The sequence below is a fragment of the Leptopilina heterotoma genome, unplaced genomic scaffold, assembly GCF_015476425.1.
Source record: "Leptopilina heterotoma isolate Lh14 unplaced genomic scaffold, ASM1547642v1 Lhet_78, whole genome shotgun sequence".
Lineage (NCBI taxonomy): Eukaryota > Metazoa > Arthropoda > Insecta > Hymenoptera > Figitidae > Leptopilina > Leptopilina heterotoma.
This window is the reverse complement of record NW_025111179.1, coordinates 355,439-380,964: the sequence shown is the minus strand read 5'-3', so window position 1 is coordinate 380,964 and position 25,526 is coordinate 355,439. Positions and strand designations below refer to the sequence as shown.

Genomic DNA, 25,526 nt, shown 5'->3' with positions numbered 1-25,526 from the left:
TTACGCTTACTTCACTCTCAATTCACTTTCACTTCATTCTTCTTTTACGATCACTTTATTCTCAACTAACTTTCACTTCATTCTTAATTCACTTACACTTCACACATTTTTAACGTTTACTTCATTCTCAATTCACATTTACTTCACTCTTTCTTACCACTCTCTTCACTTTCACTTCACTCTTATTTTAGGTTCATTTCATTCTTAATTAACATTTACTTCAATCCTATTTTATACTCACTTCGTTTTCAATTCACTTTCACTTTATTCTTACTTTACACTCTCTTCACTTTCACTTCACTTTTGTTGGTTCACTTCATTTTTAATTCACTTTCACTTCACTCTTACTATACACTCACTTTACTCTCAATTCACTTTCACTTTACTTTTATTTTACTCACATTACACACTTATTCTACGCTCACTTCATTTTCAGTTCACTTTCACTTCACTCTAACGACTTTTTGATTTCACTTTCACTTTCCTAATCATTAACGTTAGAGTGAAATAAAATTTGAGCCTTAGTGAAGTGAAATTACAGAATCGCACCCCTGATGGTATTACTATTATTATTTAGTTTCTCTAATTTTTACCCACAATTTTTTTAATTCTATAATTTTAAATTCTGAATAAAACTTTTGTAATCGAGAAATTAAATTTTTAAAATCGTTTTTGTTTATCCATTTTAATCATAATTTCGTACCAAACATTAGCGTCGGCGCTTAGCATTTAAAACTAATATTCGTGGATTTTAGAAATGAAAATGTTACAAATTTCACTTTCTTTCATTCATCTGAAGAATTAGAAAAATGTTCAGGGGTGCGTTCACGTAACTTTCACTTTCACTTTCACTTTCAGATTCACACAAAAAAATGTCACTTTCAATTTCATCAAAGAAATTTTCACTTTTATGCAAAAATTTTCACGTAACTTTGACTTTTACTCAAAAAATTTTCACCTTCAATTTTATCAAAGAAATTTTCACTTTCACGCAAAAAATTTCATATTCACTTAGGAAATTTTCACTTTAATGCAAAAAATTTTCGCTTTAACCCACAAAATTGTCACCTCCGCTCAAAAAAATCTCACTTTCAATCAAAACATTTTCAATTTCACTCAAAATATTTGCACTTTCACAAAAAAAATTTTCACTTTTACTGTCAATTAAAAATTGTTATCTTCAATTTTACCCAAAATACTTTTATTTTATATGAAAAAATCTTCACTTGCAATTTCACCCAAGGAATTTTCACTTCTAAAATATTTTTAATTTCAATTTTGCCAACAAATCAGTTTAAATTTCACACAAAATACTTTCACTTTCAATTTCACAAAAAATATTATCACTTTCAATCAAAAACTTTTTACTTTCATAATTTCAACGAAAATATTTTCAGTTTCACTCATAAAATGTTCACTTTACGCAAAATATTTTCACTTTAACTCAAAATATTTTAACTTTCACTTTCTATAAAAAATATTTTGAGTGGAGGTGAAAATTATTTAAGTGAAAGTGAAAATTTTTTGTTTGAGAGTGAAAATATTTTAGGTGTAGGTAATTTAAAGTGAAAGTTTTTGCGTTAAAGTGAATATTTTTTTGATGAAATTGAAAGTAAAAATGTTTTTGGTTAAATTGAGTGACAATTTTTTGGGTAAAATTAGAAGTAAAAATTTTTCACCTGAATGAGAACATTTTTTAGGTGAAATTGAAAATTTTTTGAGTAGAAGTGATAGTTACGTGAACGCACCCCCTGGGTGCGGTTTAAGGGTTAAATCGAAAATCTTTGAAACAATCGTTAGATTTTTTTGATTTCGCGAACAAAAAATTTTTCTCCTTTCAGTGTTAACGTTAACGAATTTTAACAACAAATTATTTTGATTAATTCTAAAACTCGTTAATTGAGTGTTTTCTTGTCAATTTAAAAAAAAAACAAATCAGACGATTTAAAAAATTCTTATTACGTCGTCATATTTTTTTTTTGAAAAGTTTTTATTTTTAAGGATAACATAATATATTTTTTTAATATTCAGAGAGTTTAGATAAAAGTAAAATTATAAGCTTTGAATCTCTCATGAAAGTAAAAATAAATATTTATTTTTTACAAAAAAAAGATTACGACTCTATTTGACGAGCATCAAGGAGAAGTTTATGAGCTTAGGCCACCGACACATTCTGAGAGGCAGTCGTACTTCCGTCAACTTTTCATGAAAGCAAATTCTACCAATGATGATCTCTCCTACAGATCATCCGCAGGTATTATTTTTTTTAATTGTTTTTTTTATTTATAATTTTTATAATTTTTATTATAATAAAAATTAACCTTTTATTAAAATTAATATTATATTTCATCAGGAAAATAAGTGAATGTTTTCGAATTTTAAAAAGATCAATTTAAGAAACCTTATAATATTTAACATTTAACGCTAAAAATTTAATTAATTAATTTCTTTTAACATTCTCATAGGCGACTTTTCTTGAAATTTGAGGCTTATGATTGCGCCAAGATTTATTGATTATTGTCTGGAATTATAACTTTCTTAAAATTTTTTATTTTAGAAAAAATACGTATCTCCTTTTATTTTCCTTGAAAAATATATTCAATCGACAGTTTTTAAAAATTTGTAACTTATCCGTTAAGCTGCTTTAAAATGAATCCAATCATAACAAAAAGAAAATTTTTAATATATTTTGAAATTAAATTAAAACTAAATTAATTATTTTGATAAAAATATTATTGGTTTGTCGGTTTTGAAAGTGTTTTTTGAAAATAATTTTTTTTCGTTTCACTAGAAATTGTGAGTGTTGCACCGAGAAGAAAAATAAAAACTGAGGCGAGAGGAAGAGGAAAATTGAATACAGTACGCTCGGACAATGGAATTAGCGAAATCAAACCAAGTATGAGATATTTTTCAATACCAATAATTTATATAGCATGAATATTTAAGTAATATTTTATTTTTTGAATTTATTTATTATTTACTAGCATAAATTTTCAAATATCAAATTTTTTTTAAATTTCAAAAATATTTCTTATTCTTAAAATTTTAAAATTTGTGACACGCTCCGAAGGCTCCCAAGAAAGGTACCTAAGCAAACGAATTCGTTATGTTTGTGTTAGAATTTATCTCAATTAAAAAATCTTTTTTAATTATGTAAATTAAAAACAATTTTTTATTGAATATTTTTAATGTAATTTAAAAGTAAATAATTTTTAATAATAATTGATTTTATTTTCGTATTTTTACTCCAAAAATAAGAATGTAATATTATAAACATAAACTAAAATTTTTTTGTTTCTTGGGTACCTTTCTTGGGAGTGCGTCAGTTTTAAATTGTTATTTCCACTACTAAAATTCAACAACTTATTTGTATACTAATATTATTTTCTTAAATTAATTAATTAATATAAATTTACTTTAATAATTAATTAATTAGATCAAAAAATTACTATTTTATTTATTTATTTCTGCATTATAAAAATTACATTTTTGTAGCAGGAGATTTTGCCGTTTACATATAAAGAAAGTAAAAGAGAACAGATTGAAAATGTTAGTCGTTTAAAATTTGAGCTCTCAGTAATGGAGATTTTATTATATACTGACAGACATTTTTTAAAAGTTTTTCCTCAGGCACATTACAAAGTCGAGTCGAAACATCGTCATATACGTTTTTAATTTCGAAGCTTTCTAAATAATGATTTCTGTAACCCTTATACACCGGACGTACAAATATAATATGACGTAGTGATTCACTCTCTTTTAAATTACACATTGTACAGATTGCCTGCGGATCTCAACCGAATATATTACCCCTATAAGAAAATCTAATATAATATTTTGAAGTTAATCTCAGTTGAACAAATATTTTTGTCAAGTACAACTTCCTTCTCCTATATAAGTACAGAGCTGTTTTCTTTTCTAATTATCTTATGACATTGTGTATTTTAGAGTTCGAATGTTCATATTTAATGAAATCAGTAAACCTCAAATGTCTCTCATATCGATTTGAGGCTAAATCCATTTTTTTCCACACCTGAGAATAAGGAGTTGTCCATAATTCTGAAAGATTAATTTTTTCCAAGAGTAACTTCAGCTGGGCAAACCAATTGTACTTAAAGGCAATTGGAATTTACAATTCTTAACAATTTTCCATTACAAGGTAAAACTTTTCAGAAGTTGCTTTACCAGCCGACCCCTTCTAAAATGAACAATTTCTGTTTTAGTTTAGTTTATTTACGGTATAATACACCTTTTTTACATAATTAAATCTTAATTTATATAAGTAACAAAAATTAAATGATTTTTATAAAATATCGATTATAAAGTTTACAATATAATCATAATAGTTTTCGAAGTATTTATTTTCAATTCGTTTCATATTCAATATTTTTCGATTGATATTATTAGTTTGCGCATTCTTACAGGGGTATCAGCTAGAGCAACCGCATTATCAGCGTAAAATGATATAAGTAAATCCTCAGTACCGCCTACATTCAAACCCTCATTTCCAGCGCTCCTGAGCTTTCTTTCAAAATCCACCATAAATAAGATAAACAAAACAGGACTTAATGTCTCTCCCTGTACTGTACACCCTCTGTTACTTCGACAAGATTTGAACGAAAATTTGAATTAAAAAATCCAGGACGAAACCTGGTTAAAAATTAGGACAGATTTCGGACTAATTCGAAATTTGGAATTATAACTTAATATTATAAAACAATCCTAGAATTTTCCATAGGGGTTGATGACTCAGAATTTAGCAATTTTTTATTGATGACTCATCATCATTGGTATTTCCTGTTTTTGTTTTTTTACCGGGTGCATTCTTCAACGATGACACATAATTTCTTTGTTTTTCGCAAAATATAGGAGTTGATGACTCAGAACTTTGCAATTTTTATTGATGACTCATCATCGTTGGTATTTCCTGTTTTTGTTTTTTTTTTACTTATTTTATTCTTGGAAATATTATTTTCGTCTAAATATTGCAAATCATGAAATCACTGTTTATCAGATTCTTATCTAAGGAATTTTTACAAACATTTTCGGTACTTTTCATAAGAATGCTTTTGATGTCTGCTATACTTTATAGAATGCATCGATGGTTAACTCCTTTGTTGTTTTGGTGACCAAGACTTTGCTTGCTTTGTTTAATTTATCGAAATTCATTTTTATCACTTAAATTTAAATTTTTAAATTTTTTCACAAAAATAATTAACTGTGACCTTGATTTAATTAAACTTTTAACTTTATGTATATTTCTTGAATTAATTTGTTCAAGCGCACTTGAATTTCACGACGTTGTTCTGCTAATATGTTCATTAACCAACTTAAACTACACCCAATGGGAAATGCCAGTGTAGTGCCGATGTTCACCACTGGCTTAGTACTCAGACGATTGTTCGGCGTAGTCTAGCCGAGCCTCGACACTTAGTGCTGGCGCAGTACAGAATTTTTGTTTCGCCAAAGCTTGGACAAGCCACGGCGGCAAGTGCTGGCTGAGTAGAGAAAAATTGTTCATGACGCTCTTTGCCAACATTGCTTTATTGACATAAACTTGAAAAAAATTATAAAAAAAGTTTATAAATGTTTATAAATATAAATTTATTGAAAAAAATTAATATTTTACTTTTCAGTTGTTCATTTTTTATTCTTATTAAATTTAATAATAATTTAACACAATTCTCTAATTTTGTAAATAATAAATTATTTAAACAAATTAAAATTATAAACAAAATTTAAACTTTAATCTCAATAATAATTTGGTTCCTATTAAAATACTATTATACTTCTTACTATGAATAAAAAAGTATTAAAAAATTACCACGTAATTTAAGAATTACGTAAAATGTTAAATGCAATAAGTAAAGTAATTTAATTTAATTATTAAAAATTTAGTTTAATTTATTTTATTTCAATTTATTATTTCTAACGTATCCCTATTTTTTCTCATCTTTGACTCAATAATTGTATGTCTGAATGATACCGAGATATTAATACTTTACTGTACATATGTGTCGTTAGCATAGTGGTTAGAGCGTTAGTCTGTTAGTCCGTAGGTCGTAGGTTCGATTCCCCTCGTCAGCAATTTTGTTTATTTTCATAGGTTTGCGATATTTCTAGATTCCAATCGTTAGGTTCTAACGTATGAAAATCTAATGCACACTTACTGTAATTGTTTATTATTTAATTTTTAAATGTTATAAACAATTTTTTTCTACTTCATTTACTATATCCATTGTTAGTCTCCATCTTTAATACAATTTCTTTAAGAAGATAAATATTTTATGAATAATAACTATTTATTAATATTATTTACCATTTTGTTGTTAAATTATTTATAATTATGAATTTACGACTAATTAATAACAATACGGCATTTATTGCGGCAATATATTCTCAGCCAGCACTGCTCCAGTGCTGCGCCAGCGCTGTCTGGCAGCACTGACAGACAGTACTTCGGCAGCGCCAGACGGCGTTATCATCCCAGTGCCATGCCAGTGCTGGCTCTCAGCCTTGCCGCCAGTGCTGCCAGTGCTGGCGCAGTACTAAGCCAGTTGTAAATTTCCTATTGGGCAGGAATGATTTCGTTTATAAAAATGGCTTATAATTTAAAAAATTGTTTATAAGAATTTGACCTTCAAGTTAGTTATAGTTTTCTTGGAGTTGCGGTAAGATCAAAAGCATTCTTATGAAAAGTACCGAAAATGTTTGTAAAAATTCCTTAGATAAGAATCTAATAAACAGTGATTTGCAATATTTAGACGAAAATAATAATTCCAAGAATAAAATAAGTAAAAAAACAATAACTGGAAATACCAATGATGATGAGTCATCATTAAAAATTGCAAAGTTCTGAGTCATCAATCCCTATTTTGCGAAAAACAAAGAAATTATGTGTCATCGTTAAAGAATGCACCCTGTAAAAAAACAAAAACAAGAAATACCAATGACTTTTTTTATTTTATATTGAAAATTAATACTGTTGGTCATAAAATTCCTTCATGTTTGGTTTTTTTATTCCTTTTCAAAGAATCTAATTTAATTTGTTCCAACAATAGTATAATATTAGATTGACAATATTTCAAATCAACTTTCAATATTCAAACTACAGGGTCAATGCATTTGAATATTTGGTTGATGATATAATTTAATCAATCAATTTTCAAGTCCTTTAGACGGAAGTTGATATTTTTAATTTGAACTTACCTTTCGCGGATATTATTTCATTTTAATATAATATTTTATATTTTACTTTTTTAATTTAATTTCTTTTAGGTACTCGATTGAAACTTTTTCGTTAAGATTTTATTATTTTTTAATTCAATTTCTTTCACAAAACTTCAATTCAATATTTTAATCAACTTTTCTTTAAATTAATCACTTCACAATTTACATGGTATAAATTCACTTTAATTATTTAATTCGACGATCAACCCTTCTTTTGGAGATAAAATATAAACCTCCGACTTTTCAGGAAATATAAAATATAAACTCTAACGATTTTCGGGAAAAACAATAATAATTTAATAATAATAATAATTAATTAATAATAATAATAAATTACGCAACTTTACTGCGCGCAGTGGTCTGATTCTGTAATTTACTGTTCAAAAAAGTGTACAGCCCACAGATTTTGTCAAAATCTCGCAAATTTTTTTTTTAAAACACTCAAAAATAAATTTTTAAGAAACTTAAGGAAGCATTTTTTTGAATTTCGAATTTTTATTATTATTATAATAAACTTCGTTGTCGCCAGGCAAGCTTTTCGCCAGCTTGCAAATTCCTGAAGTGTCGTGATATTATTTCAATGATCTATATCCATGTACTTTTGTTATGTATGTGTTCTTTCTTTCTTGGTATTCTTACCAATACAGTTTAAAAGCTTTTATAGTGGAAAATGACTCTTTCTCTAAGTAGACAAATTCCTTTCGCAATATGAGTGTTGTCCGTACCTTTTGACTGATTTATTAATTAATATAAAAAATGAAATATTATAAATATCATTGGTAGATCGGTAGGTGGTAAATTTAAATAATTTTTGTCCGACATATTGGATCCGACATTTTGTATTTTGAGAATCCGATAGCAAGTTCATAATCTGCAACCCCAAAAACCCCTGAGTAATAAAATTCAAGCGAATCGAGTAAATTTAAAAAAAATTTGTCGGCCATATTGGATTCGCCATTTTGAATTTTGAAAACCCGATTGCAGATTCATAATTTGCGACCCTAAAAACCCCTGAGTAACAAAATTCAAGCCAATCGAGTAAATTTTAAAAAATTTTGTCGGGCATATTAGATCCGCCATTTTGAATTTTGAAAATCCGATTATATACTCGTCATGAGCGACCTCAAAAACATATAAACACTAAGTTCTATTACATTTCATATAGCAATGGTAAATATCGGTGCACCATAAAAAGAATTGAATAATTTTTTTTCTCAAATTAGCGCCATTTTGAAGCCGCCATTTTGTTTAATAAGTTTGTGCCAAATAGTGACAAACTTGTATTCGTGTGAAAAAAATATTTTCAGTAAGAAATAATTATTTAAAAAAAATTTTTTATTTCTTTTGCAATTTGATGCACAAAATTCGTCATATTTAATTTTCTTTTCGATAAATTTAAAATCTGAGCCCGGAATCTTGTAGAGCGACCCCGAAAACATAAAGAAACACTTCAGTTACTTTCAGGGAGCATTTTCAGTATATGAAAAAATTAAATCTTTAATTAAACACGACAAATTTTCAGAGGTTTCAGGCGTTAATGGGTTAATAATATTCGAATACAAATATTTATCAGTAATTGTTTTTTTATAAATAATTCTTATTTATTTAAATATCAATTCTTTTTACAAAATTTATCCTATTAACATAATTATTATAAAAATAATAAGGATAATAATATTTAAAAAATAATCATTGACTCTATGTTATTTTGTTTTGGCGTTAACTTTTTGGAATGCATAATAAATTGAAGGGATCGAATGTTGGAACGAGTTCAGTGGGTAATGTGTCGTTGGACAGTTCAGTTTCTTCCAAAGTTAACATATCACTATTATTGTTAGGATTTGTTATCTTCATCTGTCTTATCTTGTGTCTCTTTTTGAACCGTCTAGCCCAATGTTCACCAGCTTGGAATTTAAAGGATTCCGACAGGAAGGGAGCAGCTGCTTCTATCGCCCATTTTTGCAGCATTTTTGTTGTTACCTAAAAGAAAATTACAATTTTTCTACATTAAAAATGCTTCAAAAAAATTTTGTATTTTAAAACTCATTTTAAAAAATTTTTTTTTTAAAATTTTTTATTTTTTTTAAATTTAATTGTTCTAGTCTGCATTTATTTACTTAAATGCAAAATAGAAAAAAATTACACTTTGAAAAAAAAAGTTTGGGTCCTATTTCTTCAATGACAAAAAAATAATGTTTTAGTGTTTTGAAAATTAAAAGAAAAAACAATTTTACGTACTGCTTCACCATTTCGGCGCGCTTCTCTAAAACGATCGAAACATTCTTTTCTAATTGCTCGTAATTTATCGTGTTTTGTGCCACCATTTTCAATCTCTTTTTTCCATAAAGCAAGAATTTTGTAACTTTTTAAACGTTGAGCTCCCCTTCTTCTTAATGTTGATAGACTCCAATTTGGATGTTTTTCCGCTAGGGCTACTACTTTTTTCTTATATGCCAATGTAATGCGACCATTAATTATAATTCCATTTTCTTCTTCTTCTTCGACTCCTTCAACTTCTTCGTCTTCATTTTCGTTTTCTTCCTCTTCTTCTTCCTCCTCTTCTACTTTGACATTTTGTTCTTCCTTAAATTTATATCGATTCTAGCAAAACATAAATAATAGAAAAAATCATTAAAAATTTTAAACTTCAATCTTAATGAATAACATAACCTTTAAATTATAATATTTTTACAATTATATAACTAACTTTAGTAAAATTACTTTAATCACCAAAGTATTATGAAATTTTATTTTAAAATTTATAAAATAATTTTATTTAATAATAAATATTTAATAAATAATAAATATTAATAATAAATATTTTCTATAAATAAATAAATAAAATTAAAATGGGGGTAGAAGACTTTCGTTTTTGAACAGATTTTTCAAAAAATTATAGCTTTATAGAATATTTGTAATGTTTCGAATGTTTAATAAAGAAAAACAAATCGAACTTAACTTAATATTTATAGAAGCGTAAAGAATTTAATTTTTAAAATTTTAGTCAATTTATATAGTATGTATTTGATTAAAAATTACAATCTTCTATCAATAAGAAACGATTTATGTAACAACTTAAAATTTAATATTTATATATTTTAAAGCATATTTTGTTGGTACTTTTAATGTCAAAAAACTTTTTTAAAAAAAAAAGTTTCTTAACCCCTTTTTCTAAAATAAATTTTATTTTTCAATTTGTAGGAACAAAAGCTTTCTTCATATTTTTTTTACTAGAAAGCTTAAATTTTTTTAATAAAGTATGTAAAAATGAAAGTATAGAACAACAATATACTTTCGAGAAAATGAAAAAAAAATTTTAAACACTTTTCTTATTAATGTTGAAATTGAATATGAACTTTTCTTATTGTTATGAAAACTAATTATTCTCACATTTCCAAACTTTACATAGTTTATTGGTAAAAATATGTATTTTTATTGCAATAAAAATTATAAAACAAAGAAACAAGGGAAGTTTTTATAAAAATTAAAAAATTATGTTTCTTTTTTTAAAAAAAAGAGGGTTTAGGTAAATTTTTCTTTCTGGAAAAAAGATTTTTGGCACTAAAAAGTACACAAGAATAACTAAAAAAGGGTCCACTTTTTATTTAAAAAAAAATAAAAATATTTCTAATTTTTAAAAAAATAAGTCAAATATTTAATTTTCTGATGGAGAACTTTATTTTAAAAAAGCGGAAAAAACCTTTCAAAAACAAAAGTTAGTCTAATTGTTATATAAATTAATTTCTTAATAGAAAAGGGCAAATTAAATTTTAAATTCGTTTCTGGTAGAAGAGTAGATATATAATTTAATTTTTAACATTCTAAATAATTAAAAGTTATGCATTTGAATAAAAATTACATTTTTTATTAAGAAATATTTTTTAAAATTTAGGTTGTTACCAAAATTGTTTCTTATTGACAAAAAAATTGTAAATGTTACTTAATTGCAACTTTGAATTATTTAAAATTTTGAAAATTAAATTTTGTAGCTATATCTACCAAAACAAATTTATATTTAAATTTGTCTTTTTTCCAAAATACGAAATTTAAAAACAATGTCGACATTAGATTTCATAATTTTTGTTCCGATTGTTCTTTGGACTATAGGTACAGAAATTTTAGTAATTTTTGAAAAGTTCTTTTAAAATTTTCAAATCCATTTGTTTATATATTGAATTTTACAAAATTTCGATTATTCGAAAATTTCTCGCGAAATTCTCCAATTACATATTTATTAGAAAATAAAAACGTCAAAATAATTTTAAAAAAAAAATCTATTAAAATTTTTCAGAAAAATTAATTCTGCAGAATTATTAATTAAAAGTATGAAAAATTCAAATTTTCAAAGATTTTGATTTGAAACCTTTTCAAAATTCGATTAATTCTAGAAATTCATACTGTAATACTTTTAATATTCAACTATAGTCTAAAATTTTAACTGAAAATCATTTTTAAATCAATTTCTATTAGAAAATTCTACGAGAATTCAATTATTTAAATATGAAAATAAATAATTTATTGAATAATTCAATGTTTCTTAAAATTGATATCTTATAAAGAATTTTATCAAAAACTTTTTAAATAATTGAATTTTTGTAACGAATTTTAATAAAATTTTCAAGAATAATTACATTTTTCGAGGAATACAATTACAATATTGTATTAAAAATAATGAAAATTCTAGGATGAGTTTTATTATTTATGAAAATAATTGAATTTCTATGAAAAATGTTATTATTCATGAAAATAATTGAATTTGTATTGAAAGTTTTGTTATTTATGAAAATACTGGAATTTTTGCAAATAAATTTGTAGAAAATTTGTAAATAATTGAATTCTTTTGAAAAATTTTATTCAAATATAGTAGATATTGAAAATCATTAAATTTTTTAAAGTAATTGAATTTCGGAGAATTTTATTATTTATAAAGATAATTGAAATTTGGCGAGAATTTTTAAAAAAATTTTGAAAATAATTGAATTTCTATGATGAGTTTTATTATTTATAAAAAAGAAAAATAATTAAATTCCTAAAAAGAATTTTATTATTTATGAAAATAATGAAATAATTTGGAAGAAGTTTATAAAAAAATTTCTAAATAATTCACTTCCTGTGAAATTCTTATTACATATGAAAATAATTAAATGTTTGCTTAGAATTTTATAAAAAATTTTTTTAAATAATTGAATTCTTTTGGAAAATTTTTCAAAATAATTGAATTTTGGAGAATTTTTTATTTTAAAGATAATTGATATTTTGAGGACAATTTTTTAAAAATTTTGAACAGAATTGAATTTTTTGAATCATTTGTAGCTTCTTCAAAATTCAATGGTTTTTAGTGTTTTTAACTAAAATTCTTCCATAAATCTATTATTTTAAATAATTAATTAAATATATATATGTTTTAAAAAATTTAACTAGTTCTTTAAAACTTCTAATTAAATTCATTCGAATTTGAAATTTTATAAAAGTTCAAATTAAAACCTTTTAATGTTCTTCTATTTACGAAATTGTAAACGAAATTCTTAAAATTCGATTAATTTTAAAATATTTAAGTAAAATTATTCATTAAATAATTTATACCTAAGTTAAATAATTTTGATATATTTTCAATAAATGTGACGCGATCTGAAGAAAGGGACCTTAGAAGCAAAAAATTATAGGTTATGTTTGCAATTTTTTAAATGAAAATACCAAAAAAGGATCAACTGTCACTAAAAATCATTGATGTTTAAGTCTTCATTACAACTAAAATATTTAATAAACACTGATTTTAGTTTGAAAAAAGTAGAAAGAAGCTTTCAATCAAGAAAAATTTAACACTAACATAACCTTAAAGTGATTTGTTATTTAAAATAAATTATTGTCAGAAATATAAAAAATTGAAGATTTTTTATTAGAATTCGTGGTAATTTCATAATTTATGAGTCAAACAAAAATGTCACCATAATTCAGAATTTTCTTAAGAATTCTAGAAATTTAATTTTTTCCAGTACTTTTAATAAAAATTTCCGGCTTTTCCCTGATAAATTCTATTTTCCCTGAATTCCCTAACTTGTGGCAACCCTGTATTTAATAGTCATTAAAAAAATATTAGGGATCGCACAATGACCGACCCGGTATGGTAGCGTACAAAAGAAAGAAAAAGAAAGAAATATAGCTTTTCCTTTTCTACCTCGTGAAAAAATTTACAATTCACATTTTACGATTTTTACTGTGCATTGCTTTATACTTACATCACTATTATTCTCAGGTGTACGTCTCAGGTATACCCTTGTTATTAACAAGCGACAGTAAATGCAAATATATTCTCCGATATTTGAAAATTTAATCTTCCATATTGGATCTATTTTCGAGATATCTCGCCTCTGACAATTATGGCGTAGCAAATTCAAAGGATTGCAACAAACTTTCAAATCAGACATGATTTCTTTTCCTCTCTTAATTACGCCACATACTATACAAATAATCCAAATTATTGATAATCATTACTTTGTACGATTTTTCATAAAATTGAGATTATGTACAAAATACTAAAGATCTGCCTCAAACGACAGTTGGACCCAAAGTGCCCAGAGTATTATTGGGAAAATATTTTTCAAAAATATGAAATTATAGGACGGTAAAAATGTTTACAAACTTTTATGAATAATATTATTATACTAGGGTACAAACTTTCATTGTTCGTGCATGGAGGCACAGAAAATTTGTGGCCGTAGGAATTGGTAGGAATTCCCCTTAATTGCATCTTAATGGTTGAACAAACTTTGTTGTCTGTCTGATTCACTTACCTCTCTTCATCTTTTAATCTCTAGTTATTTATTATTTTCTTTTCTTTACATTTTTTTTTAAATTTAACCCCCTTGGTGCCAATTGGGGAAAACTTCAACATAATTTAAAAGGTTTTGAATAACTAACAGAAGTTTTTTTTTGTTATTTATGGCCGAAATGTTAGTTTGGGTTTATATTTACAAATATGTTTTGATTTTTAGACAAATATTGTTGCACCTAAGTTTAAAATTTACGAAAAGTTTCAATTTTTTTCGTTTAATTTAACAATTTTATTTTTTCCTTGAATAATTTTTATAAATCATAACCTCAAAATTTTTATAAAAAGCTAGCAATTTTCTTAGAAAATTAAAAAAATCACTTTTTCCAATTTCAAAATTAAATAATCCCATATGAAAAAATTTTATGAACTTAAAATTTTCCATTTTTTAAAAGTTTTTAGTTTGACGTGAGGTTTACATAATCTCACAATTTTTTAAACGAAACTGATTAATATTTTCTCGGAATGTTCTAAAATCCCATTTCTCTAATTTAACCCTTTCGCTCGTGCATCTGATACATATACCCTGATGTACCCCTTAAAAAATTTGACAGAATTCTCATAAATTTGAACTAATTAATAATTAATTTAGCTTTGTTTTAATCACAAACGTTACTACTATTTGTAAACAAAATAAAAAATTACATATAATATGATTATAATTAATATAAACAATAGGTAAAATTTTTATAAGAAAATAGTCCGGCATATTGGATCCGCCATTTTTTATTTTCTAAATCTGATGCCAGATTGTCAAACAAGGTCCCCGAAAATCCTTGAGACTATGTCTGGTTCTTGCATTAAGGGGTTCAAGTACCATAGGTCAAAATTTAGGTCAAATTTGACATATTTTTTAACCTATTCATCAAAAAAGCAACTTGATTAGGATCTTTCAAGGGGTGGTACCCTTACATCAAAATTTAGGTCAATTTTAATGGCAGTTTCGACCTACACGTCAAAAATTGACAAAACAATTCCCTCTGAACTGCTCTTCCCTCAAAATTTAGGTCAATTTTAAGGTCAGTTTTGACCTACGGGTAAAAAGAGTCCCACAAGCGTCTATTACATTACGTCGAAATATATATGTAATTTGACATTTTCTTTTACTTACAGGTCATAAACGTCCAAATATTGGCCCTTACATTACGTCAAAATTTATGTCAGATTTCATCTATTTTTGAAGCTGCAGGTAATAAGGGGCCCAATAATGCCTTTCCATAAAAGCAAATTCAAGGAATTTTGCAAATAACGCAATTTAAAATTTCAGATTCTTCTTTTAATATCTCCTGTTATAATTTATTCTAACTTATTACTATTGCATTCATATTAAGAGAACATGATTTGAAAATATAATAAAATATATAATATAATATAATATAATATAATATAATATAATATAATATAATATAATATAATATAATATAATATAATATAATATAATATAATATAATATAATATAATATAATATAATATAATATAATATAATATAATATAATATAATATAATATAATATAATATAATATAATATAATATAATATAATATAATATAATATAATATAATATAATATAATATAATATAATATAATATAATATAATATAATATAATATAATATATAACGTACGAAAAAAAATCCAATAATTCGCTTCAGCGTCCTAAACAGATCCCAGTAAACTGTTTACTTCAGAGACAGCAATCTGCTTATTGAATGTTTTGTAAATGTGTGAATACGAACTGGTAAACATGGAAAGCTTTTATATTTCAAATTATCGTATTTTTCACTCGACTCAAAACATTCAAAATTCAACTTTTATAACTATTTTCATAAATAATAGAATATATATTTTAACGGCTTAATTTCAAAAAAAGTAAATTAAAAAATTTTTCAAAATCGTATGACGAATTTATAAAAGAATAAAAAAAGTAATTTAACATTTCTGTCTTTATGAAATTGAATTCTTTATTTAATTTAGATGAATATGAATTTGTGTCGAATTGTGCATAGACTACACTTACAGACATTACACTTATAATATACAGTACACAATTCGAAGACGTTATTATAGGGAGGGGAATGTATACACGAATGTGTGAATGTGTATATATATAGGCGGTATTTGTAATAATATTATTGTAAAACTAACCTCTCGTAAAGATCTCCTTCTCTTATTATCGTTGTGGTCAAGCAGTTTAAAGTCTTCCTTCACTGTCGCGCTGCAATCAATGATAACGACTTCTCCATCACTGGCACTTTTTTCTGACATTTATATTAGTGTTTGAACACATAAAATAATAGCGTGTACACAAATTTGTTGTGAGGAAATTTTAATGCCTTCTATTGCTGACAACCATGCACAATATACGGCGTTGCTACCTTTACGTCGAGTCAACTTTTAATTCGTCCTCGTACACGATAGATGGGGCACACTTCCCTCCTTGTGCATATGTATATATGCATATACGTATAGCATGTTCAACACAAGTTCTCAACACATACGCTACACATCAGGGTTGCCACAAAAATCTAATTTTGTTATTCCCAGACTTTTCTCTAATTTCTAGACAAAATTTTCACTTTTTTCCTGACCCTAAAGAATATATTCTGCGATTCACACTAAAAATGATTATGTACTAAAAAAATGTTCTTTTACATTTATTTACTAATTTCTTCAAATTGAAAATTATTCAAAAATATCAATAACTTCATTTTTAAATAAATATTTATATATTATTATTATTAAAATATAATATTATTCAGGAAAATTTTAATATAGTAATAATAATAATATAATATATAATTATAATTTTAACTGAAGTTCATTTTTAAATCAATTTTAATGAGACAATTCCACGCGAATTCAATTATTTAAATATACAAAAATAAATAATTTATTGCACAATTGAATGTCTGTTAAAATTTAATTCTCATAAAGAATTTTATCATAAAATTTTTAAATAATTGAATTCTTTTTACGAATTTTAATAAATTATTAAGAATAATTATACACACTGCAAAAAATGGCGTCTAAAAGTAAGACGTTTAGACGTTTATAAACGTCTTATGTAAATAAGCGTCTTATTTGAGCGTTTTAAATGAAAAACATAACCTCCAAATACATGCATTTTAGAAGGCGAAGAAGACGCTTATAAACGTCTTCAATGTGACCACGTAAACGTCTTAAACCAAGACGCTCTTTTTTTACAGTGCATTTTTCGAAAAATTTGATTAAAATAACTTTACCTATTAAAATAATTGAAAGTCTACGATGAGTTTGATTATTTATGAAAATAATTGAATTATTGCGAAGATGTTTTAAAAAATTTGTTAATAATTTAATTTCTGTGAAACATTTAAAATTTATAAAAATAATTAAATAGAAATAGTAGAAAATTTCCTTCCGAATTATTTATTTGTAAAATGGAAAATTTGATCCAATGGAAGGTAGCTAAATAACAACAAATAGTGTTATTTCATTTATTTAACGACGTTTCGATGACATGGTTTTCGATGACATGGTTTGTCATCGAAACGTCGTTAAATAAATGAAATAACACTATTTGTTGTTATTTATCTACCTTCCATTGGATCAAATTTTCCATTTTACAAAAATAATTAAATGTTTGCGTAAAATTTTATTAAAATATAGTAGATATTGCAAATCATTGTAACTTCTTCAAAATTATTTTCATCATTTCAATTCAATTATTATTTTCTAGAATTTTTAACTAAAATTCTTCTTTAAATCAATCAATGTTAATAATTTTTGAAAAAGTTCTTTGAGAATTTTAAAAACCATTTATGTTAACTATTCAATTTTACGAAATTCCGATTATTTGAAAATTCTTCAGTTAAATATATATATTAAAAAATAAAAACTAAAAATAATTTTAACAAAAATTCAAATAAATTTTTGCAAAAAAATTAATTCTACATAATTCTTGATGAAATTTTTAAAGATTTTAATTTTAAATCATTTCAAATTTAAATTATTTATAAAAATTCATGCTATATAAGGCGTTTAATATTCAATTATTATTTAAAATTTCCTCTGATATTAATTTTTAAATCATTATTTATTAGAAAATTCTTCTAGAATTCAATTCTTTTTGACGAATTTTAATTAAAATTTTAAGAGTAATTAGGTGCATTTGTGGAGAAATTTGATTAAAATTGCATTAAAAATAATTGAAACTCTAAGATTAGTTTAATTACTTATGAAAATAATTGAATCCCTGTGAAAAATTTTATTATTTATGAAAACAATTGAAATCCTGCGAAAATAGTAATGAAATGTTTGCGTAAAATTTTATAAACAATTTTTTTAAGTAATTGTATTCTACAGAATTGTTATAGTTAAAAGTGCGAAAAATTCAAATTTTCAAAGATTTTAGTTTGAAACCTTTTCAAATTCCAATTATTTCTAAAACTTCATGCTATAATGCTTTTAACATTCAATTATTATCTAAAATTTTTACTGCTATTCATTTTTAAATCAATATTTATTAGGAAATTCTTTTAGAATTCAATTATGTATTTAAATATACAAAAATAAATAATTTATTGAATAATTGAATGTTTCTTAAAATTGAATCCTCCTTGGGGACCCTTACCCTAATCAATTAAGCATTTTTAATAAACAAATAAATAATAGAATTGTTTATTTTATAAGTAATTCTTTATTTTTTATGCAGTTTACTAAATAAAACCTTTCAACATATTTCATTCTAAAGTTAAAACAATGAAATAATACCTTTAAATTATTTAAACAATTTTAATTAACAAATGCCTCATATTGTTTCATATTGTTATTCCGCCAATATGGCGGAAGATTTTTTAAAAATTGTCTAATTTTTCCTAAAACTTGTCACTCGGGGGTTTTTGGGATCGCTGGTGACGAATCTGATTACCAATGTTTAGTTTATTTTCAAATTTAGATTGTGGGTTAATAATTAGCGGAGAAATTTTTAAATCAGTTACTTCGAAAATTCCCAAATAACAATTTTTATGTAAATCCAATTAATTTAAAACAAAATTGACCGCCATGTTAGATTCGCCATTTTGAATTTTTAAAAACTAACATCAGATTCGTAATCAGCGACCCCAAAAACCCCCGAGTAAACATTTTCTAATGAATCCGATTAATTAAAAAAAAATTGTCCGCCATATTAGATCCGCCATTTTGAATTTTTAAAAACTAACTTCAAATTCGTAATCAGCGACCACCAAAAATATTAAGACATGAGTTATAGAGAAAATCTATTCATATGAATAATGTGCCCCTCAAAGGGTTAAATGGTGTTTCACTCCAAGGATAAAGAAATGGATTTAAAGTAAAATTAACAATTAGCTTCATAGGCAAATTGTAAAAATTATTATATACCTGTTTTTTGTTTTAAATTTCCAATTGCTTTTGCTTGGGATGAAACACCATATTTATTCAGCATAATTTGTTTAAGGGGGGGTAAGGTTTGTTTCGTCTAAAAAGGACCTTTTTTCATTAATTTTTTTAGAAGAAATTATTATTGTTGATTTATTTTACATATTATTATATAAAAGTGTAACATTTGAAGAATATTCAAAAAAAATTTTGTTAAAAAATAGAGAGAAATAACGAAGTTATTGCAGGTCTCCGCAGGTGCCTAGAAAAAAAGTGTTTGTGCAGTGACCAGCCTACAGCATCACTGGATCATCTAAAACCAAAAAATGAAAATTTTTTGTTCAGTTGATTACTTTATCTCTTCAGTCACGATGAGTTTTTTAAAATTTTTCAATTTGTGACACCATATTTTAAAGCCGAAATGACGATTTTTGACGAAAAAATCGACCTATTTGTTATTGTAAAATTGTTAATAATTTAAATACTCGACGTAACTAGAGAGCTATTTATATGTAGAATAAGTGTACAAAAGCGATCGGTTCAGTATAGTTTTTCCGGTAGGCTGGTCGTCACCGACTTTAAAAATAATATTTTTTGGAAAGTAGATTTAAAGTTTTGTACACTATAAAAAAATGAAAATATCTTTGAAAAACTGGACTTTCTTATAAAATACATACAAGTAATCATCGATGCCGGGTCCAAAAATAAATAATTTATTAAATAAATGAATGTTTTTCATAATTGAATTATTATCATAAAGAATTCTATCAACAAAATTGAATTTTTTCGAGGAAGTTTAATAGAGTTTTCAAGAATAATTCAATTTTTTGAGGAATTCAATTACAATTGTATTAAAAATAATTGAAATTCTATGATGAGTTTTATTATTCATGAAAATAATTGAATTTTTTGTAAAAATGTTATTATTTATGAATTAATTAATTATATTACTGAATTATTTCAAAAAAATTTATAAAAAATTTGTAATAGTTGAATTTCTGTGAAATTTTTATTATTTATGAAAATAATTTTATGTTTGCTTAGAATTTTATCAGCATTTTTTTTTTAAATAATTAAATTCTGTTGAAAAATTTTATTAAAATAGTAGATATTGAAAATCATTGGATTGAGGAAATTTTTTTTGAAAATAATTGAAATTTTGCAAAGAATTTTATTAAAGTTTTTGAAAATAATTGGAATTTTTAAAAATTTTTTGAAAATAATTGAATTTTTGAGAAGAATTTTATTACTTTTGAAAATAATTGAATTTCTGGAAAGAATTTTAATATTTATTAAGATAGTTGAATTCTTTCAAAGAATTATTGCGTTAAAATTTTAAAAATTGAAACTAATTATAACAGAATTGAAACTAAAATTTTTCAAGAAAATACTTCATTAAATTATTTAAATAAATAATAACTTTATTGCAGTTCTTCAGTAGAATTAAGTTATTTAAAAAATAAATTATTGTCAGAAATAGAAATAATTTAGGGTATTTTTTAGAATTCGTGGTAATTTCATGGAATTTCGTGGAAACAAAAAGACACAAAAATTCATAATTATTGTTACAAATCAGAATTATTTTCTGATTTGTAACAATAATTATGAATTTTTGTGTCTTTTTGTTTCCACGAAATTCCATGAAATTACCAAGAATTCTAAAAAATTAAATAATAATAATTTGAATTAATAAAAAACATTGGAACTTTTGAGCTGATCCTTATTTTCTATTTTGTCGAGGCACCAAGCACCTAAAAATAATAATAATAATAATCATAAAAATGTGATAATAATAAAATAAATTTTTGTTTTAGAAATTAACGTGAAAAGAGAGCACAGCGCGTCTGGTGAAGGCTCAACGTCAAAACGTCAAAAAGTCCACGGGAACATTGCAAAAAATCATGGACTGGATAAATTGACTGAAGAACAAATTCACAATCTTATGCAGAGAGTAATTCAACTGACGGAGAATTGGACAAGTCAAGAGCTTGAGAGTCTTTATGCTTCTCTTGCACTTTTAATTGAGAATTCCCAAGACGACATTTACTTGTATGTCAATGAGTGTCTAACGCATTTTCAAGAGGGAAAAAATTCATCCGATTCAGAGAAAGCACTCGTGAAATCATGTTAGAAGGAAAAATTAAAAGTTGTTTAATAAATGATGATTGAGGAAAGTTGGGGAAAAGAATTTTTTTATCTACTGTTATTTGTATATTTTTATTTTTTTGTTGTTAATATTTCTGTTATCAAACGTATAAATTTTTAATGTATTTACATAAAGAAGGAAATTGGAATAAAGTTTTACTTTCTATTTTTTTCTACATAATATTGTTATTCTATTGATCTCTATAGTTACAGTTGCTTGGAAATTTTTATTGTAAGTAAAATCCAATGAATTAAAAAAAAAAGAAGACGCCATGTTGGGTCCGCCATTTTGAATTTTAAAGAACTGTATTTTCATTTCTACTTTGACTTTCATTGTCACTTTCATTTTCACATTGATAGATTTTTATATTTTATTAATTATAAATTTTACTGGAAGTCGATTACATAATTTCATTTTTACATTCATTCTAACCTTCATTTTCACTTTCACTTTGAAAAATTTCTATTCTTACTATTTGACAGATTTTCACTTTTACTCTCACTTTGACGGATTATTATTACCTCTTTTATTTTTACTTTCAGTTTTAGTTCTATAGTTAGATAGTTTAGTTTAGTTTTATTTTCTATATTTCGTTTTCGCTTTTACATTGACAGATTTTTATTTTCAAACTTTACATTCATTTTAATAGATTTTTATTCTTACTCTTATTTCCACTTTCGCTTTGAGTTTGACAAATATTTATTTTCAATTTCATTTTCACTATGTTAAATTTTTTTTCACTTTAACTCTAATAGATATTTTTAACTTTTATCTCACTTTGACAAATTTTCATTTCATTTTCAGATCGTGGATTATGTAATTTTATTTTGACTTTAATATTGATTTTCATTTTCGCTTTCACTTTGAGTTTTTTATTTTCATTTCTACTTTCACTTTCGCAGATTTCTATTTTCACTTTCTATCAAAGTGAAGGTAAAATTAAAAGTAAAAGTAAAATACTATCTAAGTAAAAATGAAAATAAAAATAAAATCTATCAAAATGAAAACGAAAGTAATAATCTATCAAAGTGAAAGTGAAAATGAGAGTAAAAATAAAAATTTATCAAAGTAAAATTGAAAATAAAATGAAGAAATTTTTAAAGTGAAAGTAGAAATGAAAATAAAAAGTATTCTATTAAAGTGAAAGTAGGAATGAAAGTAAAGGTAAAGTTCTATCAAAGTGAAAATAAAAATAAAAGAAAAAATTATCAAAGTGAAAGTAAAAATGCAAATAAGAATAAAATTTATCAAAATGAAAATGAAAGTAATAAGCTATTAAAGTGAAAATGAAAGTAAAAATAAAAATTTATCAAAGTAAAATTGAGAATAAAATGAAAAAATTTCTTAAGTGAAAGTAGAAATGAAAGTAAAAATAAAATTCTATTAAAGTCAAAGTAGAAATGAAAGTAAAAGTAAAGTTCTATCAAAGTGAAAAAAAATTATCAAAGTGAAAGTGAAAATCAAAATAAAAATAAAATCTATCAAAATGAAAGTCATAATCTATCAAAGTGAAAGTGAAAATGAAAGTAAAAATAAAAATTTTGTCTAAGTAAAAATGAAAATAATATGAAGAAATTTTTAAAGTGAAAGTAGAAATGAAAGTCAAAATAAAAATAAAAGGAAAAAAATTATCAAAGTGAAAGTAAAAATGTAAATAAAAATAAAATCTATTAAAGTGAAAATGAAGCCAATAATCTATCAAAGTGAAAGTAAACATGAAAGTCAGAATGAAAGTGAAAGTAGAAATGATATTACATAATTGACTCCCAGAGGGACGTTTATGTAATTTCATCTCTATTTTGACTTCTACTTTCACTTTCACATTAAAAGATTTTAATCTTCACATTTATTTTCACTTTCATATTTACTTTAATAAATTTTGATTTTTCCTCTCATATTCAATTTTATAAATTTGTGTTTACTTTTATAACAACTTTCACTTTCATAAATTTTTATTTTCACTTTGATTTTTACATTAACATTTTCTCTTTCATTCTTACTTTGTTAGATTTTAATTTTCACTTCATGGTTTTTTATTTTCACTTTAATTTTCACTTTCTATTAAAGTGAAAGAGAAAATAAAAATTTATTAAGCTAAAAGTGATAATAATAAAAGAGCAAAAATAAAAATCTGTGAAAGTGAAGATGAAAACGAAAATGAAAGTGAAAATAAAAATGAAATTACATAATTGAACCCCTGGAGCCCTGGTCGTAAAATTCATTTAACATAATTTCCATTTGACCTAAAATTTATATGATATAAATGTCATTTGACTTAAAATTCATTCAACATAAGTTTGATTCGACGTAAAACTCATTTAACAGAATTTCTTTTGGCATAAAGTTTGACCTAAATTTGACATAATTTGACCTAAAAATTTAGGCGAGAATTTTAAAATAGGTCAGTTATAATTTTTATGAAAATATTTATATATGTCATTTATGTCAAATAAACACAGAAAAAACAAAGTCTGAAACAGTTTACATCTTAAAACCAAAATGACAGCCTAATTTTATGCTTAAAAATGGATTAAATAAATTTTAAAGTTTAAAATCATACTCTCAAGACTAAAATTCAGTCGAAAATGTTTCTAATGTAAACGATTTTAGTGAAAAGTGGTCTGAAAGTAAGATTTATTTTTTACAGTGAAATTTAGGTCAAATGAATTGTATGACATGGAATTCATGAGTAGACAAGAAAAAGTTGATCCAAAATGGGCTAACTACCGACTCATGTAAAATATATTTAGAATATTTTTCTCATCTAATTTTATGTTCATTTCGAACTAAACTATCCGAATTCGAACCAAAATCAGTCAAAAATATTTATTCAATTCAATTTATACATTTTCAAGAAAAAAAACACTTGAAAATATAAAGTTTCCCTAAACCGATATGGCTACTTTGTTGTATTTCATAAAGTTTATAACCCGAAGGTTCATGTCGCTACTATAAAATATATTGTGAAAGTTATTCGTTTTAGAAATTTTGGTGCCACAAAAATATCATATCACACAGGTATAATAGTATAGCTTGCTATCCAAGCTTACTTTCCAAAATAACCATCAGCATTTGAATAGCTCGAAGGTTCTGTTCATAATTTTAAAAGGGTCATTAGCATAATATAAATAGTAAGGTTTATATAGAAGATGGTTTATTATATTCTTTGTGCAAGGAAACTGTGAAAATCGTAAAATAAGGAGAAGATTAATTTTCTCTTTTGCCAGGTACTTCAGTTAAGATACACTTTACAATACAATCGAGTACTTTTAGAAACCTATTTTGAATACATTCATTTTTAACCAAATGGTTGGCGTTTGAATGTAAAATAAATATGGCCTTTTTCGAGAAAACTTTTCAAAATTTAGTGAAGTTTTGTGAAAATGTTTTAATCAAGTTATTATCGAACTAACTAATTAACTTAGTTACGAACTAACTAACTTAGTTACTAACTTACTAACTTTCTAACTAACTTAGAAACTTAATTACTAATTGACTTACTAACTAACTTATTTACTTAACTTAGTTACTAACTTACTAACTTTCTAACTAACTAACTTACTGACTAACTTACTAACTAACTTACTAACTAACTTACAAACTTAATTACTAATTGACTTACTAACTAACTTATTTACTTAACTTAGTTACTAACTTACTAACTTTCTAACTAACTAACTTACTGACTAACTTACTAACTAACTTACTAACTAACTTACAAACTTAATTACTAATTGACTTACTAACTAACTTATTTACTTAACTTAGTTACTAACTTACTAACTTTCTAACTAACTAACTTACTGACTAACTTACTGACTAACTTACTAACTAACTTACTAACTAGCTTACTAACCGACAAAGTTAATTACTAATTAACTTACTAACTTATTTACTTAACTTACAATTAGTTACTAAATAACTTAGTTAGTAAGTTAATTAAGT

The 25,526-nt window shown here is 24.5% G+C and overlaps 2 protein-coding genes and 1 long non-coding RNA gene across 3 annotated transcripts in view; 1 reads left to right on the top strand and 2 right to left on the bottom strand.

Moving 5' to 3' along the window:
- LOC122510928 (ATPase family AAA domain-containing protein 2-like) overlaps positions 1-21,612 on the top strand; it is a 30,400-nt gene extending 8,788 nt beyond the window's left edge. The window contains exons 8-10 of the mRNA XM_043625892.1: positions 2,113-2,254; positions 2,792-2,896; positions 21,250-21,612. Of these exons, the coding sequence (XP_043481827.1) occupies positions 2,113-2,254; positions 2,792-2,896; positions 21,250-21,566 (564 nt within the window). The 3' untranslated portion in view covers positions 21,567-21,612. The remainder of the gene's footprint in view (positions 1-2,112; positions 2,255-2,791; positions 2,897-21,249) is intronic.
- Positions 8,807-16,474, bottom strand: LOC122510929 (histone acetyltransferase KAT6B-like). The gene is made up of 3 exons (XM_043625893.1): positions 16,202-16,474; positions 9,469-9,831; positions 8,807-9,210 (listed from the first exon to the last, which is right to left on the bottom strand). Exons 1-3 carry the CDS (start codon positions 16,319-16,321, stop codon positions 8,950-8,952), a joined length of 744 nt encoding a protein of 247 aa, XP_043481828.1. The 5' UTR covers positions 16,322-16,474; the 3' UTR covers positions 8,807-8,949.
- Positions 13,293-15,920, bottom strand: LOC122510930. The gene is made up of 3 exons (XR_006302476.1): positions 15,682-15,920; positions 15,171-15,345; positions 13,293-13,687 (listed from the first exon to the last, which is right to left on the bottom strand). It is a non-coding gene; the product is annotated as an uncharacterized LOC122510930 (long non-coding RNA).
- Positions 21,613-25,526: the final 3,914 nt, after the last annotated feature.

Excerpts from the sequence above, each read along its gene's own strand:
- LOC122510929 (XM_043625893.1), bottom strand. The coding sequence starts at position 16,321 with ATGTCAGAAAAAAGTGCCAGTGATGGAGAAGTCGTTATCATTGATTGC. Across the intron at positions 9,832-16,201 it reads GAAGGAGATCTTTACGAGAG|AATCGATATAAATTTAAGGA; the intron begins GTTAGTTTTACA and ends ATGTTTTGCTAG. Across the intron at positions 9,211-9,468 it reads CGCGCCGAAATGGTGAAGCA|GTAACAACAAAAATGCTGCA; the intron begins GTACGTAAAATT and ends ATTTTCTTTTAG.